The sequence below is a fragment of the Vicia villosa genome, linkage group LG2 (assembly GCF_029867415.1).
Source record: "Vicia villosa cultivar HV-30 ecotype Madison, WI linkage group LG2, Vvil1.0, whole genome shotgun sequence".
Taxonomy (NCBI): domain Eukaryota; kingdom Viridiplantae; phylum Streptophyta; class Magnoliopsida; order Fabales; family Fabaceae; genus Vicia; species Vicia villosa.
The window spans coordinates 16,162,916-16,181,274 of record NC_081181.1 but is presented as its reverse complement, the minus strand read 5'-3'; the positions used below and the strand labels follow the sequence as shown (position 1 = coordinate 16,181,274).

Here is an 18,359-nt window from a genome sequence, read left to right as displayed (position 1 = left end):
CACACGATCATTTAACCTAATGGTCACAAATCTCAAATACTAAAAATACTAAAACTCATTGTTGATTGGTTCAGAAGTTATCTAGTACTGAACTTGGTAGGAAGGACTATGGTCCGATTCCCCACAATCCACAAATGAGCACTAAGGATTATACCACGTAAACGTGCCAGAACTCCATTAAAAGGATCATAGTCACTAACCGGCTACTCTGCTATGTGTGTATCAAGATAATGGGCTTAATGTGATTGCGCGCGAATGAAACGGGTAAAACAAGATGATGAGTCAAGGTTAAGCTGTGATGGCATGATTCAGATTGGTATGCACGATGGGAGTTGTCTAGTGTCGCTACTGTAAGTTTATTGCTAGGATCTACCTCATAAGTATCAGACGAAAACACTCTGTAGCTGAGTACGACCCGAACGACGTGGTGGAAATGTGTTTCATTTCACTGTCCTCTGTTTTTCTTATCTTATTATTTGCTTGAGGACAAGCAAAGGTTCAAGTCTGGGGGAATTTGATAACACGATTTTATATCGTATATTTAGCTTGAAATCCATGAATATTATTAGCATTTTCCTTTAATTGTATTGTTTTATTATGATATTATGCGGGTATTTGCGATGTTTCAGGTTTTACACTCATATTGAGACTATTTGTGAAAAGGAAAGAAATGGAGCTAAATTCACTACTATTTATGTTTAAAAGATGAAAAAGAGGTGCTGAAGTAAAAAATGGGTGCAAAGAGGACCTAGTTATGCAAAGATACAACCCAGCCCACGAAGGAGCTGGACGTGACCATTTGCGCGTGGCCCACATTTGAAGAAGACCATTTCAGAACGTGGAGACGCCCGTCTCCAACGTCTCTCTGCCACGTCACCAAGAGGAGACGCCCGTCTCCAACTGCCCCTATATTTTCTCCACTTGAGACGCCCGTCTCCAACTGCCCTTATATTTTCTCCACTTGAGACGCACGTCAGAAGTTCGTTTTGCTGAGTCTCCTACAGAAGTGGAGACGTGCGTCTCCGAGTCCCAAGGCCAGAACGTGCTACATTCACGGAATCCAACTGCAAAGCCTCAGCTATAAAAGGAGTCTGATACCTCAGTTCTCCGGGTCCGAATTTCTGCTAACGAAGTGCTGCCGAATTTATTCTTCAAGCATTCTTTATTTTCCTGCCTTTCGTTTAATTGCTTTTTTTTTCTCACAATAATTTCTACACCAGAAATTATTGTGAACCTTTCGTAGATCTAGCCTTACGTTAGATTTATTTTTTACATTCCTTGCCTTTATATTTTTACGCCAAATAATTTTCGAAGAACGATCCAGCCAACCTGTGGTGGAAGTTCGAGTACTTCAAGATTTATTTTCAATTCCAGATTAATTTTATTCAGGTTTATTATTTACCGCCTTTATTTATATTATTATTGCATGATATATTGTATGCCATTTAACATGCCTTTTATTATGAACCAAATTAATTTATGCATGTTTAACCGTATTAATATGTCTGGCTAATTAATTAAGATGTCGGTATGTAAAGTAAGTTAACCGTGGGATCCGAAATAAATTGGCTTAATTATGTTTTATTAATTATCACTTGTTTTTGGTTTTTATGTCTAATTTAATTAGTTGAGTCTTAAAATCAATAGAGCGAAAGTTTGAGGTCTTAAGACGGTCAAAGGTTAAAATCAATAGAGCGAAAGTTTGAGATCTTTAACTGGATAGTAGACATAAGGCATTAGTTTTAAGGATGGCGAAAGCGTATTAAAACTAATTGGAAATTATTTACTTTCAAAAAGTGTTTTTAAACCCGACACGGGATGACGAAAGCGTACGTTAGAGAATACTAGCATGATCCGAGTCAACAGAGCGAGAGTTTGAGATTAGGAGATTTAAGTAGATAACGACTTCATAAAACAAGCATTTTATTAACTATGTTGTTTTCAAAAAGCTTTTCTAAATCTAATGGGATGGCGAGAGCGTACATTACGAGTTAGGACAGTAGTCTAAATCAACAGAGCGAGAGTTTGAGAGGAGGACTTTTAATCAATAGAATTAATAAAGATTTTTAATCGAATTAATACATTAGCCAATGGACCTTCGGATCACCTAAGTTAAACGAAATACATACTGATATCCGCCTATTATTATATTACTTATATTTCACAATCACTTTCCCTTAGAAACAATCAAAAATATTAGTAGCCTTAGCTTTACATAGTAACCTTAGATAACGGTAGATCGATTCATAGTCCCTGTGGATTCGATATCTTTTAAAACTACACGACGCTACTGTGCACCTGCAGTCATCAGATTTATAGACACGTAAAGTCGCGATCAGTTTTGATTTGGATTAAATTTAACATATGATTTTATGGTTATTTCGATGTTGCTAATGTTTATTTTTAGTCCCACTTAAAAGTTTTAGCGGTTTTAATTGATCACTTGAAACAACATTTCTATTAATATTATTCATTGCCACTGTTAAAAAAGTGTGCAAAAATCTTACTGGATTGACCCATCATCAGTAACAGTGTGGCTGTGTGTGGGAAGATATATAGCCTTAGTGGTTTTTCAAAGCTGTAACGTTCCATTGGTGATGATCTTATTTAGTTGTGCAATCCAATGAAAGTTTTGATCTTCCAGAGAGAAACATAAATATGTAGACTTTGACTAGGTAGATTGTACATAAAACAATGACACTATGAAAGACACAGACTTGCAGGATATGCCAAGATGTAGTCGAAGATGCAAATGCTCTTACCAAGAGAAGTAAAATATGGATGGGATTAGTGATTTCTTGACAAAATTTTCCACCAGCTAACTCGGTTAAGGAAATACCGATGATATGATGTTTTGTAGAGAATGTATCTTCAAAGAGGCTATTTAGTTTTAGATCCTTTTTAATAGTTCCTATTTGACACTTTCTTAGTCTACCTCAATGTAATGAATGGAAAAGTTAATTTTAGATTTGTTAGTAGTTTCTCTCTATTTCTCTTAGTAGTAAAATCATGTTCATAACACTCACCCACTAAATATTTGGTTATCCTAAATGTGATCAAGATCAACTCTTCTAACTAGGGCTTATTTTGGTTTTCAGTTTTCTAACATGTTTATTTGATCTTGTGTATGATAAACATTGTGTTATGTTGTTCTTTATTATGTGCTGATTAGTTTACATTTTTGGATTGCAGATACACTAAAGATTGGATATTTGGATGGTGACTGCTGAATGTAGTAGGTGGATGGTTACTACCAACTATAATTTAGTACTTTAGACCTTATTCAAGTTACTTTTCTTACTGCACCATTTAGACCATTGAGACCATTTAATACTTTAGACCTACCTTGCTCTGGTGTATACCTTGCTCTGATTGTAGTAGGTGGATGGTGACTACCATCTAGCAATGCTTACTTTTCTTACTGCACCATTTAGACCATTTAATACTTTAGACCTACCTTGCTCTGGTGTATACCTTACTCTGATTGTAGTAGGTGGATGGTAACTACCATCTAGCAATGCTTACTTTTCTTACTGCACCATTTAGATCATTGAGACCATTTAATACTTTAGACCTACCTTGCTCTGGTTGCTTTTGTTATACATCTAGTTTCTAAAATGAGATAAATATCAGTTGGAGAATAGTTTTGATAACAACAAAAGTTGTAATAGAAAAATATAAGTTAGGAATAAGTACTTAGGAAAGAGAATCGGAGAATCGAGCAGGATTCACATCAACGATCGAGGAATCATCATTGATGTTCATTCATCTCAAATTCTTCCCTTTTGTACAAGTTACCATGATAATGGATAACTAATCTCTCTCTTGCTAGGAGTTAGAATACTCTACCGGAAAAGTATGTATATTTACTGATTACCCTTTTAATATAAACATGTTGTGATTATCGATTATTATCTTGATGTTATATTCTGTTATGAAATTAACCAAAACAATATAGAGATGAATGAGAGAAAAAGTAATATTGTATTATCATCTTCTTTCAAGTTACCTTAACATTGCAACATGATCCATATTTATAGTACATGACCAATAAAAACCATTAACTCAAGGAATACACAAATGTTAGGAACTTAATTTATAGGAGTTAAGGAATATAAAAAGATTGGGGAAAATGAATATCCACATCTATTTACTATTATTCATAACACTCCCCCTTGGATATTCATTGATGATATGCCTCGTTAAAACCTTACTAGAGAAAACCCAGTGGGAAAAATTTAGTGAAGGAAAAAGAGTACAATATCCTTTGAATGTGAATTGCCTCGTTAAAAACCTTACCAGGAAAACCCGGCGGGACAAAACCATGGTGAAGGGAAAAAGAGTCCAAAACAGATGTATTTCTCCCCCTCATGCAAATATTTATATGTGTGACGATATTCTTTGTAGTCGTTGCTTAAAATGTCTTCTTCAAAGTGACTTCATGTAGTGCTAATAGTTATGCAGGATTTGATGAAGTTGTTGCCATGAGTTGTTTCATAGATCTCCATGAAATGGTTGTACCATCACATGTAAAAAAATAACCTATTTCTGATATACTATTGTGAGAATCTAACAAGTAACCGACATCTCTAAGATAACGAAGTATATATTTGACTTCTTTCCAATATCTTCGTGTAGGTGAATAATTCTATCTTACTTATAGATTAACCGCAAATGATATATCATGATGTGTATAATTAGCAAGGTGCATTAGTACTCCAATTGCACTGAGATATGGTATTTCAGGACCAAGCAATTTTTATCCTTTTCTCGAGGCCTAAAAAGATCTTTCTCCACATCTAATGATCTAACAACCATATTGGAGTAGGCAACATGTGACATTTGTCCATATAGAATCATTTCAACACTTTTCTATATAGCCTTCTTGATGTACAAATATTATTTTGTCCAAATGCTCAATTTGCAAACCTAGACATATTTTGTCTTTTCTAGATCCTTCATCTCAAACTCTTTATTTAAGCAATTTATAGCTTTTGGACGCTCTTTAGGAGTTCCAATAATATTTATGTCATCCACATAGATAGCTATTATTGCAAATTGCTTTCCTGATCTTTTTATAAAAATACAGGGACAAATAAAATTATTTGTATATCCTTCTCTAAGCAAATATTCACTAAGACGATTATACCATATTCGTCCAGATTTTTCCAGCCCATAGAGAGACTTATTCAATCTTATGGAGTAGCGTTCTTGAGATTCAGAGTTGTGTATATCTGGTATATTGAACCCTTCAGGGAGTTTCACGTAAATTTCACTATTAAGTGAACCATATAAATAAGATGTCATTACATCCATCATGTTCAAATTAAGTCCTTCATGTGTTACAAGGCTAATTAATTATCAAAAATCGATTAATTCCACTACATGTGAATATGTTTTATGAAAATCAATCTTAGGTCTTTGTGAAAATCATTGAGCAATAAATCAAACTTTACATCATTCTTATTTTTCTTTTTTACAAAAACTCATTTATATCCAATTAGTTTCACACCTTGAGGTGTTCGGACTACAGGTCCAAAAGTGAGTCACTTGTAAAGTAAGTTTAATTCTTCTTCAATTAAATATATTTATTTTGGCCAATTCTCACTTAGTCTACAATCTTTAATAGACTTTGACTCATGATCCTCATTATCATTGATCACTTTTAGCGCTATATTGCATACAAAGACATTGTCAATATTGACTTTATTTGGTTATCTCAATTTCGATTCGATTCCATTTCATCCATGACATAATTTATCGAGATCTCTTTATTTCATATTTCAAGTAATTTATTTGTTCTTCTGGAACTGAAAATTAAATTAGGTCAAAGTGCTCTTAGCATTTTCATATCCTCACTTGGGTCATCTGTAGTTTCTTTTCTTAGTAGAGGACTTTTAACATTGGAACCGACTTTCATACCACGCTTCAGGCGCAACAACAACTCATTTACAATATTATATTATCCAATAGGAGAATCCACTTTGAGTGGAGTATTATCATATGATAATTTATTTCATAAACTTTGCAAATGAATAATATTTTGAACTTTTGGTTCATATTGATATGTACGAGGATTAAGACAACAATTTATTTTAAATTATTCATTTGAACTTCTTGTTCATGATTTCAGTTGTTCATTTCAACTTCTTGTTCATGATTTCAGCTGCTTATTCCCTCCCCATAATATTGGGAAAATTAATTTATCAAGTGATAATCAGCCTACTGGGCAGCAATCAAGTATTTGATTATTTTCTGAAATTATATCCTCAAAATTGAGATTCATATTAATTATATTTTTCTAATATTCTTTCATGACTCATCTTAATGTATTATATTGGAGCAATTGGAATATACACAACACATCCAAATGTTCATTTAGATGAGAAGTATTAGAATAAATTAGGGAGGACTAAGATACAGTATCTTGTTGGCTTAATGTGAATAAATATCTTAATATCATACTCTGGGTGTTTCAAATATATAATTTATAATTGATGATCTCATAAGTATCAACCATATAATTAACTTTAGACGTCTAAAGAATGGATCTTCGGGTCCATTTTCTTTTTATGAACATATATCACATGATATTCAATATCAATTTTAATAATATATGTGATACTTATAGAGGAATTTCTAAAAAATCCAGAAAACAAGATCTTAGCCTAATTAGTTGAGAAAATAATTTCACAAACTTCTGGTTGTGAGTAGAAAGACATTTTAAGCAACGAATACAAAGAATATCGTCACACATATAAATATTTACATGAGGGGGAGAAATACATATTTTTTGCACTCTTTTTCCCTTCACCATGGTTTTGTCCTGCCGAGTTTTCCTGGTAAGGTTTTTAACGAGGCAATTCACATTCAAAGGATATTGTACTCTTTTTCCTTCACTAAATTTTTCCCACTGGGTTTTCTCTAGTAAGGTTTTAACGAGGCATATCATCAATGAACATCCAAGGGGGAGTGTTATGAATAATAGTAATAGATGTGGATGTTCATTTTCCCCAATCTTTTTATATTCCTTAACTCCTATAAATTAAGTTCCTAACCTTTGTGTATTCCTTGAGTTAATGGTTTTTATTGGTCATGTACTATAAATATGGATCATGTTACAATGTTAAGGTAACTTGAAAGAAGATGATAATACATAGCGATTGCAGTCGCCGAGCAAGGTCTTGCATAGCGATTGCAGTCGCCGAGCAAGGTCTTACATAGCGATTGCAGTCGCCGAGCAGGGTCAGTTGTAGTCGCATCACAAATCTTGATATTAAAAAAATCCGGACAATTGTAGCCGCAATTGTGATCAAGTTCTGGTTTTAGCTATATCAAAAGCCAAATTAACTGTATAGAGTATAGCAAAATGATACAAGTTGAGAGTAAAATAAGTAAATTAGAATGTTGGGGAAGACTATTCTCATTTGTCCTACCCATTTCCTCAATATGTACATTATTTGTTATTTAGGACGATGGACGTTTGGTTTGGTAATGAGATTACACTTTTGATTCCAACAAAGCCATATATTTATCAAGCATAGTTACCATTCTTGCATTTCAGTTGCTCCACAAAGCCACATATTTCTTGTTATAGGGCCTCCATTTACTTTTGGTCTCTTCTTTAGCATATCAAATTTGTTTAGCTTTTCGACCGCGGCGTCGGCGTCTCCTACGAGGATCTTTCATTTTAACTTCTCTTGGATCTTGGATCTGGCGCCAATTGAAAATTTAAAACTATTAAGGACTTGTAGTAACTATCATTTTGCAAATCAAAATCACTCATAAGAACTTGATTAAGAATTCAGACTTAAAGACTTATAACAACAAGAATAACCTAGCCTAATCCCACTTAATAAAGTGGGCTACATGAATCAACTTCCGTCTTGAGGTATTATTTAAATTCAAAATATTTGTTAATAACTTGTCTCTATCAGGTCTAGTCTATTTTCAAATGGACTTAAAAGTAAATAAAAATAAAAGTAAAAACATAATCAAATCACACTTGACCTTATTATATGGTATGAAGGTAACATTTGCTGAGGGTGAGTTTTGAATCAAACAGTCAACTACTCCATCAGGTACGATTGTAGCTTGATAGAGCTCCACGCCTGGTATCATGAACTCACCGCAACACAAAATAGTGTACAATTGGGATGACAGCGGTTTCATTTGTACTTGGAGTGACTCCAAGTTATACAAGGAAGTAAGTTTAACCTTGAATAAACCGGGAACAAGAGATAGAAGCTGTGCAAGAGAAATTAGATAAGAATAGTAAGACATGAATATTTAAGAGAAATGAAAATAAGAATAGTAAGACATGAATATTTAAGAGGAACCTGCAGAGTATTAGAAGAGAGTGTCAATGATGTGATATTAGGAAAGCCTTGCAACCAGGTGAGTAGGAGTGCAGAATAGTCTTGGACGAGAGAGGAATCATCAAAGCCTTCAGCATCAATGTGTAGGTGTTTAAGAGAACAAGGATGGGTGAGACATAGTTCTAGACTTATATTACCGGTAAAAGCAAAGGTACAAAGACTGGGTGGAGATATGCGGAGTTTTAATGACCGATTATAATCAACCCCCCTATAGATTCCTCCTCGAAATGGTGAATTAACAACACCGCAATATATAATGGTCAAAGTATTTAACTTGTTAAAGGCAGCGAAGGGGTCAGCACAACCGTCGTCGTCAGGGCCAAATCCAAAAGATGTTAAAGTCAAGTTGGTTAATGATGGCAAATTCAAATGAGTCGGAAATAAAATTACTACAGTGGGTTGTAGAAAACGACCGGGAACAGAAAGGTCAAGAGAGGTTAAAGTCTGAGATGAAAATACAGGTGGGAATGGATTAATATGAGAGGTGATAGGGTATCGTAATCGCCGGACACTATGTGAAAGGGCATACCTTACCATGCGTTTGAAGACTTCGTCGGTCGACTGAGGGAAATCATCATAGGAATCAAATTCGGTGAGGGCCAAATCTAGAGTGTCGAGGACGTCGTCGAACTCGTTGCGAACAGATAGAATTTGAGATAATGCTCTCTCGAAACTGTCCAGAGATTTGAACTGGTCACAATCTAAAGTTATGATTGGAAGATTGTTTGTGAGATTGTTCCATCTTTTGGAGAGTATGCAAGTTTGGACGGCCTCTTTGGTTTTCAGATAGGAGAGGATGTCAAACACAGCCGAATCTGGCAGATCGCCGAATCTGTCTTTACTTTCATCAGTCCACATGTTTTAGGGTTTGTTTCACTTCAACATAAAACCATCATTGCTGTCTCTCTCTCTTATATATATATATATATATATATATATATATATATATATATATATATATATATATATATATATATATATATATATATATATATATATATATATATATATATATATATGATCAGTTTATGGGCCTTTCAAACTTACACCCAATTCTAGCTTAAAACCATCAGTTTTCTGGCCCAACTTGAGGCAATGTGTTTCGAATTTTTACACATAGTCATTATACAAGTAAGTTGTAGTTACAAGTTATATAACTTTGTTACAATATAATCAAACATATTGTGAGATAAAATGTGTTTTGTCTATGAGCAATGCTATAGTACACGAAATGACTAACGAAACAAACAAATATGTACATGTCTTCGCATTCTTTGTTTAAATTAAATATTATTAAAATAAATTATTAGAAGACTCGTGCATCCGTACGGATAAGTTCATTCGTATTTATGCACGGGTAAGTTCATTCATATTTTAGATCATTCGGTAAGATTTGGTTGTTGTTGATATATAATTATTATTATAAAATTACTAATAAATAAAAATATTTAAAAAGAAATATTTAACAAATCACCAACATAATAAATCTAATATGTCTAATAATTATAAATATTTAAAAATATTTTATTGATTAAAATAAAATAAAAATATTATTGTGATAGTGGCTCGTGTAAATAGTGAGTTTCAGTGATAACATTTATCTAAAAAAATGTATTATGGTGATAATGACCCATAAAAATAGTGAATTTTATTGATAAAATTTAAAGGTATTGGTAAAATTTACAAATATCAATTTCATTGTTTTCTTATAATACAATAATAAATTGATAATTTTAGTGATAATAAATTAAAAAGTCTTAAATCTAAGAGGTAGTAACATAATATTTGTAGAAAAGAAGTTGTGCAGTAAACTAAAAAGTCTTAAACCTAAGAGATAATAACATATATTGAAAGTGTTAAATTGAAGGGCCAATTTATTATGTGAACAAACATAACAAACCAGAAAAGGTTTAGCTATGAATCCTAGTAAACACATGGCACAATATATAATCCATCAAAAATTATGTGACATAGTGTAAACATATAATCTATTGAAATCACACACACATCTTCAGTCTCTACAATTTCAATATATTGTAAATGATTATTCATTGTATTATCACTTAAGAACTGATTTCAGGAATGTAGCTGTGAGATATTAGATCGAACTCTAGTATGGTCGAAGGATAGCTTCTTGGTTCGACAGGATTAAGCATGAAGTCGAAGGTTGTTCACATGTTTGTGTCGAAGATGCTATGGTTGTTATCATGTTAAATTAGGTTTTAGTGTTTAAACTCTAATTTGTTAAGTTAGCTTGTTTATTAAGTTGGCTTGTGTAATGGGCCTTGTGGAAAAAGCCCATTAGTTAGTATGTTAGATTTTATTATAAATAGCATACTAGTCTCTCATCATTGCTAAGCTGCAAATCCTAATTTAGGGTGAGAGAGGTTATTTGTTATTCTTGTAAACTTGTAATCTTGTTTTAAGAGAAAGTAAAAGAATAGCAGTTATAACCAATTCTTGTGTTCTTCTTATCTTCCCTAATTCCCTATTATACTTTGTTATTGGTATCGTTTTTCACAACAAATTGGTGCGTTGAGCGTGGAGAAGATGACTTCAACAAAGTATGAGATTGAAAAGTTCATCGGAGTGAATGATTTCGGTCTGTGGCGCTTGAAGATGAAAGTCCTACTGGTTCAGCAGGGTTGCTTGGAAGCGTTGAAGGGAGAGGCAGTCATTAATGCAGAATTGACGGCAGCAGAGAAGACGAATATGATCGAGAAAGCACACAGCGCAATTTTGTTGAGCCTTGGTGATAAGGTTCTCCGGCAGGTATCAAAGGAGACGACGGCATCAGGGTTATAGGTGAAACTTGAAAGTTTGTATATGACCAAATCGCTGGTAAATCGACTCTACCTGAAGCAAGCTTTGTATTCATTCAAGATGATTGAAGACAAAGTGTTGGCTGAGCAGTTTGATATGTTCAACAAGATGATTCTTGATCTTGAAAATATTGATGTGAAGATCGATGATGAAGATCAAGCGCTGTTACTATTGTGTTCTTTGCCTCGATCACATGCTCACTTCAAAGAAACTCTCCTGTATGGAAGGGAGTCACTGACCTTTGAAGAAGTTCAATCAGCCCTGTATTCTAAGGACTTGAACAAACGAAAGGAGCATAAACCTTCAACTGTTAGCGAAGGTTTGGCCGTTAAAGGAAAACACTTACGAAAGGATGGTAAGTTTGACAAGAAGAAGGGCAAAATTTAGTCGAAGTCTTACAGTGGCGAAGCATCTGGCATTCGATGCTATCATTGTAAGAAGGAGGGTCACACAAGAAAGGTGTGCCCTGAACGCCTGAAAGATCATGGAGGTAAGGATAATGGCAATGCATCCATTGTTCAAGATGATTTCGAATCATCTGATGTTCTTGTGGTTTCAAGCAGTGACTCGAGAAGAGAGTGGATTATGGATTCAGGTTGCACTTGGCACATGACTCCAAACAAAGACTTATTTGAGGAATTATGTGATCAAGATGGTGGATCAGTATTGCTGGGAAACAACAAGGCTTGCAAGATTGCAGGTGTTGGATCTGTGAGGTTCAAACTCCATGATGAGTCAATAAGGTTGTTGACTGAAGTCAGGTATGTTCCTGATTTGAAGAGAAATCTACTTTCTCTTGGTGAATTCGACAAGAAATGATATATTTTCCAAGGAGAGAAAAGTATCCTAAGAGTCATGAAGGGTTCGAAGGAAGTTTTGAGAGGCGTGAAGAAATAAGGCTTGTATACCCTTGAGGCTGAAGTTGTAAGTGGTTCGACAAATGTTGCATCCATGAAACCTTTGTCGAAAACAGAAATCTGGTCGAATTAGGGAAACAAAATCTGCTTGGTGGAGACAAAGTCGAAAAGCTGAAGTTTTGTAAACCCTATGTACTTGGAAAATCTTGCAGAGTGAAGTTCAACAAAGGAAAACAAAGAACACATAGATCCCTTGATTACATCCATGCTGATCTTTGGGGGCCTGCAAGGTGTCCATCACATTCAGGAGCAAGGTATTTTCTATCCATAGTAGATGATTATTCCAGAAAATTATGGGTATTCATCCAGAAGACTAAGGATGAAACTTTTGAGAATTTAAAAAGTTGGAAGACTCTGGTTGAAAATCAGACTGGCAGAAAGGTCAAGAGGTTGAGAACCGACAATGGCCTTGAATTTTGCAATGAGGCATTCGACAGTTTTTGTGCTGCCTCTGGTATTGCAAGGCACAGAACTACTGTAGGTACTCTACAGTAAAATGGTTTGGCTGAAAGGTTTAATCGAACTATTTTGGAGAGAGTCAGATGCATGTTGACTAGTGCGGGGTTAAAGAAGGTGTTCTGGGCTAAGGCTGTTTCAACAGCAACATATCTGATAAACAAATGTCCTTCGACAGCGTTAGATATGAAGACACCTGAAGAAGTTTGGTCGGGACATCCACCAGATCTCGACAAACTGAGACTGTTTGGCTGCGTAGCCTATGCTCACATTAGGCAAGACAAGGTCGAACCTATAGCTCTAAAATGCATGTTCATGGGATACCCTGAAGGAGTCAAAGCTTATAGGCTATGGTGCCTAGAGCCAGGTCACAGGAGGTGTATCACCAGTCGAGATGTAGTTTTCAATGAAGCTGAAATGGATTTTAAGAAAATTGATGATGTTGGTCGAAGTACAGAAACATCTGACGAAGAGTTGGAACAGGTAGAGATTCCTGTTGAGGTGGAGCATGTTGATGCTGAATTGCATATCCCTGATGAAGTCGAAGAAGAAGCAGAAGATGAAGAGGAAGTTGAGGAAACTGACGATGACTACCTATTATCGAGAGATAGGTCGAGAAGAGTCACCAAGGCACCTCAGAGACTTGGATATGCAGATCTTATAGCTTATGCCTTAATCTCTGCAAGTGAGGTTCTAGACGAAGAACCTAAAGACTGCAAGGAAGTTATGAGGAGTCAAAATAAGACTGAATGGCTGAAGGCCATGGATGATGAGATAAAATCTCTTCATGATAATCATACTTGGGAACTGATCAAGAAACCTACTGGGGCAAGGTTAGTCAGCTGTAAATGGATTTTCAAAGTTAAGGAAGGAATTGAAGGAGTGACGTCGAAAAGATACAAGGCAAGGTTAGTTGCAAGGGGTTTCACTCAGAAAGAAGGTGTCGACTTCAATGATGTGTTTTCTCCTGTTGTGAAGCATAAGTCCATTCGAATGTTGCTTGCCATGGTGGCACATTTCGATCTTGAACTGGAACAAATGGATGTGAAGACTACGTTCTTGTATGGTGACCTAGATGAAATGATCCTGATGAGGCAACCTGAAGGGTATGTCGAAAAGGGGAAGGAAGATTGTGTGTGCAAGTTAAAGAGATATTTGTATGGGCTGAAACAATCTCCTCGACAGTGGAATAGGAGATTCGACAAGTTCATGGCACGCATAAGTTTCATTAGAAGTCAGTTCGACCACTACGTTTACTTCAGATTTCGACCTGGTAATTCATTTGTTATTTTGTTGCTTTATTTGGATGATATTCTCATAGCAAGCAACAATGTTGAAGATGTGACGAGGGTGAAGGCTGAACTCAATAAGGAGTTCGATATGAAGGATCTGGGAGCTGCTTCCAAGATTCTTAGAATTGACATTCGAAGATATAGAAAGAAGTCGAAGTTATGCTTATTTCAAGAGGCATATCTACGAAAGATTCTCGAAAAGTTTGGTATGTCAAATTCGAAGCCAGTTGTGACTCCAACAAACCCTCAATTCAAGCTGAGTATTGATTAGTGTCCCAATACCGATATCGAAAAAGCCTATATGAACAGCATCCCATATGCTAATATAGTTGGTTATTTGATGTATGCTATGGTCTGTACTAGACCCGACATAGCATATGCAGTAAGTCTTGTAAGCAGGTACATGGCGAACCCTGGAAAGGCTCACTGGCAAGCTTTAAAGTGGATTTTAAGGTACATAAATGGGTCTCTGAATAGAGTCTTAATTTATGGTGGAGCCTTGGGTGAAGATAGTAAAGCAACAATTGAAGGATATGTCGAATATGATTATGCAGGTTGTATGGATTCCAAAAAATCTATTTCTGGATATGTTTTCACTATGTTTGGCACTGCAATTAGTTGGAAAGCAACACTTCAGAAGGTTGTTGCTCTATCAACCACTGAAGCGGAGTATATTGCTCTAACTGAAGCTGTGAAAGAAGCATTGTGGCTTGAAGGTTTTGCGAAGGAGCTGAAACTTCAAGGTCGAGGTATCACTGTTAAATGTGATAGTCAAAGTGCAATACACCTGTCGAAGAATTCATCCTATCATGAGCGAACTAAGCATATTGATGTGAGACTGCATTTCATCAGAGGAGTAATCGAGCGTGGAGAAGTCCAAGTACTGAAGGTTTTGACTGAAGACAACGCTCCTGATATGATCACAAAGACATTGTCGAGTTGCAAGTTTTTCCACTGTATGAAGTTGATAAAGCTGCATGAAGAAAGCTAGTTTGTTCCCTTGACGTTGTAGAGTTAGGTCCAAGGTGGAGATTTGTGAGATATTGGATCGAACTCTAGTATGGTCGAAGGATAGCTTCTTGGTTCGACAGGATTAAGCATGAAGTCGAAGGTTGTTCACATGCTTGTGTCGAAGATGCTAAGGTTGTTATCATGTTAAATTAGGTTTTAGTGTTTAAATCCTAATTTGTTAAGTTAGCTTGTTTATTAACTTGGCTTGTGTAATGGGCCTTGTGGAAAAAGCTCATTAGTTAGTATGTTAGGTTTTATTATAAATAGCATACTAGTCTCTCATCATTGCTAAGCTGCAAATCCTAATTTAGGGTGAGAGAGATTATTTGTTATTCTTGTAAACTTGTAATCTTGTTTTAAGAGAAAGTAAAAGAATAGCAGTTATAACCAATTCTTGTGTTCTTCTTATCTTCCCTAATTCCCTATTATACTTTGTTATTGGTATCGTTTTTCACAACAGTAGCTGATATGGGATACTAACATGTTAATAATCACTTATAGAAATCAATCACACATATTCAGTTTCTACAGTACCAATATCTAATACATGATTAAGAACTGTTATGTCATTGTAAAATCTAGGACTTGATTTCAAGACTATTGTAGTTTTGGGATACTCACAGCTGACATATATTCATATGTTATAATTATTGAAGTATTGAGATACAATTGACAAATATTTAAAATATTGGGATACAAACATGTGAATGGATCATAGTCGGAAACTTCTTCATTATCATCACTATCTAAATCGAAATTATTTGTAGGTGCAAATATATGACAAGTTGGTTGTGTACTTGCTGTGACACCATTTGTGCTTTGACTGAGTTCTGGAACAATTATAGTTGTTGAACCAGAAAATTGTGTTGTTCCATAAACACCAAAATGAAATTAGCAAGTTCCATTATCAAAAAACTGCATATAGAAATAAAAAAAAATCCATGAGCACAATTCATGCCATTGAGTATGTTGTCCAGTTCAAAATAGTTGTCCAGTTCAAAATAGCTGCAGGCAATCGACTTCTCCAAACATGAGCACCATTGACTTTTGTTTGTATAACTGTGAAAAAGTCAGAGGTGAGTTATTTTATATTTTACTAAGATAGTATGTCATAAGAATAAAAAGCAGAAAATAAATGTTAATGAAACCCAACTAATGGAATTTCAATGAAGCAACTAAGTTATACAAACTTTAGATGGAACTAATTTTCTAAAAAGTCATGTGATATCGAAGAAAAGCATAGCAGGAAATCTTTTAGATAGGCACAAAATAATTACTCTTTATAGTGATGTATGGTTGTACTTTAGAAAAGGTAATCAACTATCTAGCCAAAGATACCACTATATTCCCTAAAATGTCCTTTTTTATTTTTAAATTTGCAAAGCACAAAGATTAAAATGGTCTATTCATAATCAACCTATTTTTTCAATCTTTCCATAATTTCTAATGTCTTCAGATGTAATAAATTAATGGACAAACCACCCTCTCATTTCAACACACTTCAGTTCTAAATAACTTTTAACTCTCTCTTCAATAAAACCACTTTAGTAAAACCATTGTGGTTTAAATTTCACAATAAACTTTTTTTTCAAACATTAAAATTCCCCCTTTTTTTCTTTCTTTCTTTATCATACAAATTCTTTTTTTTTATATAACATTATTCAATACAGTTGAATTTAAATTATTGTTATTATTATTTATTTTAAATTTATATTTGTATTTAAATAGATTTTACATTATATAAAATCATTTTTATTTATTTATTATTATTAAAAATATTAATTAATATATTTTTAAAATTTACAAGAAATTTTTATTTTAAAATATCAAAAATTCTCTTTCTCATGAACCATTGTCAGTTAAATTTTTCTTTTTCTCACACCTATTTTATTATAATTAACATATATATTTATTTGAGACATAAAATTTATATTTTCAAATGTCAAAATATATATTTTTTTCTCACGAGCCACTATCAACAAAATACATATTTTATTTTAATAAACATTTGTCTTTATTTAAAACACAAAATTTTTATTTTCAAATGTCAAAATTTTATTTTTCTCACGGGACATTATCAGCAAACTATATATATTTTTAATTAACAATTGTCTTTATTTAAGACACGAAATTCTTATTTTCAATTTGCAGCTAAATATATATAAATATAACTTTTAATTTACGGTATAATTTTATATTACTAAATAGTTTTTACCCATGCATCCTGTAAAACTCTATTATATTAGCTGGCGCATGAAAGATAAAGGAAAAATCACGGGAATCAAGGATAAAAAGTAGGTGTTGAAGCAAGCTAATATTCAAATAGAAACATAGGACCTGCACATAGTGCACAATGCTGCACTCAGTTCCAAATTCATATAAACAATGTTTTTTGTAGGTAAAGGTGTTGTTGGAAAATAAGAGTTTACATAAAAGATCAAGAGATATTCAAAGGCATATATTTTTAAGATTAAAAAGGTACAAATAATAATGATGAATAAGACAAAGGGCTGATATATGCAAAGTATACTTGGAAATAAGGTATAGTTGATGATTAAGAAGTATAAAATAAAAGCAATGTTAATTTCGATTGTGCCACCATTTTTTTTAGAAGCTGGAATGAGAAATGCATATAACAAATGTTATCCGGTTGGTGTTTAGTATCCGGTGGTACATCGGTCTCCTGTACACATGTTTGCTTCAGTTCATGACACATATAACATGGTCAATAGCATTGTAATTATAATGCAGCCTAAGTAATGTAATCAAATTGAAAGCTGTAGAAAAAGAGTAAGTAAATTCAATGATTAAAGAAAGCATCGTATAATTTTTCTATTTTATATAATAGAATTGTATCTTACATGGAAGTGGTAACCGAAAAATATGAAGTATCTTGAAGCAAAACAACCTTTCTTCCTTGCTTAATGTGAGAACACGATGGCTTGTGGAAAAAATGATATGGTGGCAACTAATGATTTTTTTTACCTCGACTGTAGTGTATGACAAAATTCAGAATATGCAAAATAGAGTCTTAGCATAGGCGCAAGAATTAAGCTGGAAGTAGTAGTAAGTTAAAAAAAGAAAAGAGAATGTCATAGTCACTCATATCATAGATGTAGTAAGTTAAATAGATTTCAGTCTTGATAATAGTGATAAATAATTTTGAGAACAGCTAGCTTATAAATTAGATAGGCTTATAAACTTGAGCTAAATTTCACATGGCACCGTAATTGTTAGCAAGCATAGGTCCTATCTTTAAATAGATGTGGAGCATAGGTTATTTTATGAAGTACAACACATGCAGTAGGCAATTCAGTTCAAGTTTATCTAGCATCAATATTATTTCAATGCAAATACAACACATGAATCACCTATAGCCTAGTAATATTTGGGCAATTAAAGCAACACTTCAATTGTACGAACTAGTGTCGGGGCTGAAGGTTAACTTTCATAAGAGCTCCCTAATTGGAATGAATATTCAA

General features: G+C 34.0%; 1 protein-coding gene across 1 annotated transcript; it reads right to left on the bottom strand.

The window, feature by feature from the left end:
• Positions 1-7,336: 7,336 nt before the first annotated feature.
• On the bottom strand, positions 7,337-9,280 carry LOC131645950 (putative F-box/FBD/LRR-repeat protein At4g03220). Its single transcript, XM_058916137.1, has 3 exons — positions 8,340-9,280; positions 8,011-8,247; positions 7,337-7,713 (listed from the first exon to the last, which is right to left on the bottom strand). Exons 1-3 carry the CDS (start codon positions 9,234-9,236, stop codon positions 7,633-7,635), a joined length of 1,215 nt encoding a protein of 404 aa, XP_058772120.1. The 5' UTR covers positions 9,237-9,280; the 3' UTR covers positions 7,337-7,632.
• Positions 9,281-18,359: the final 9,079 nt, after the last annotated feature.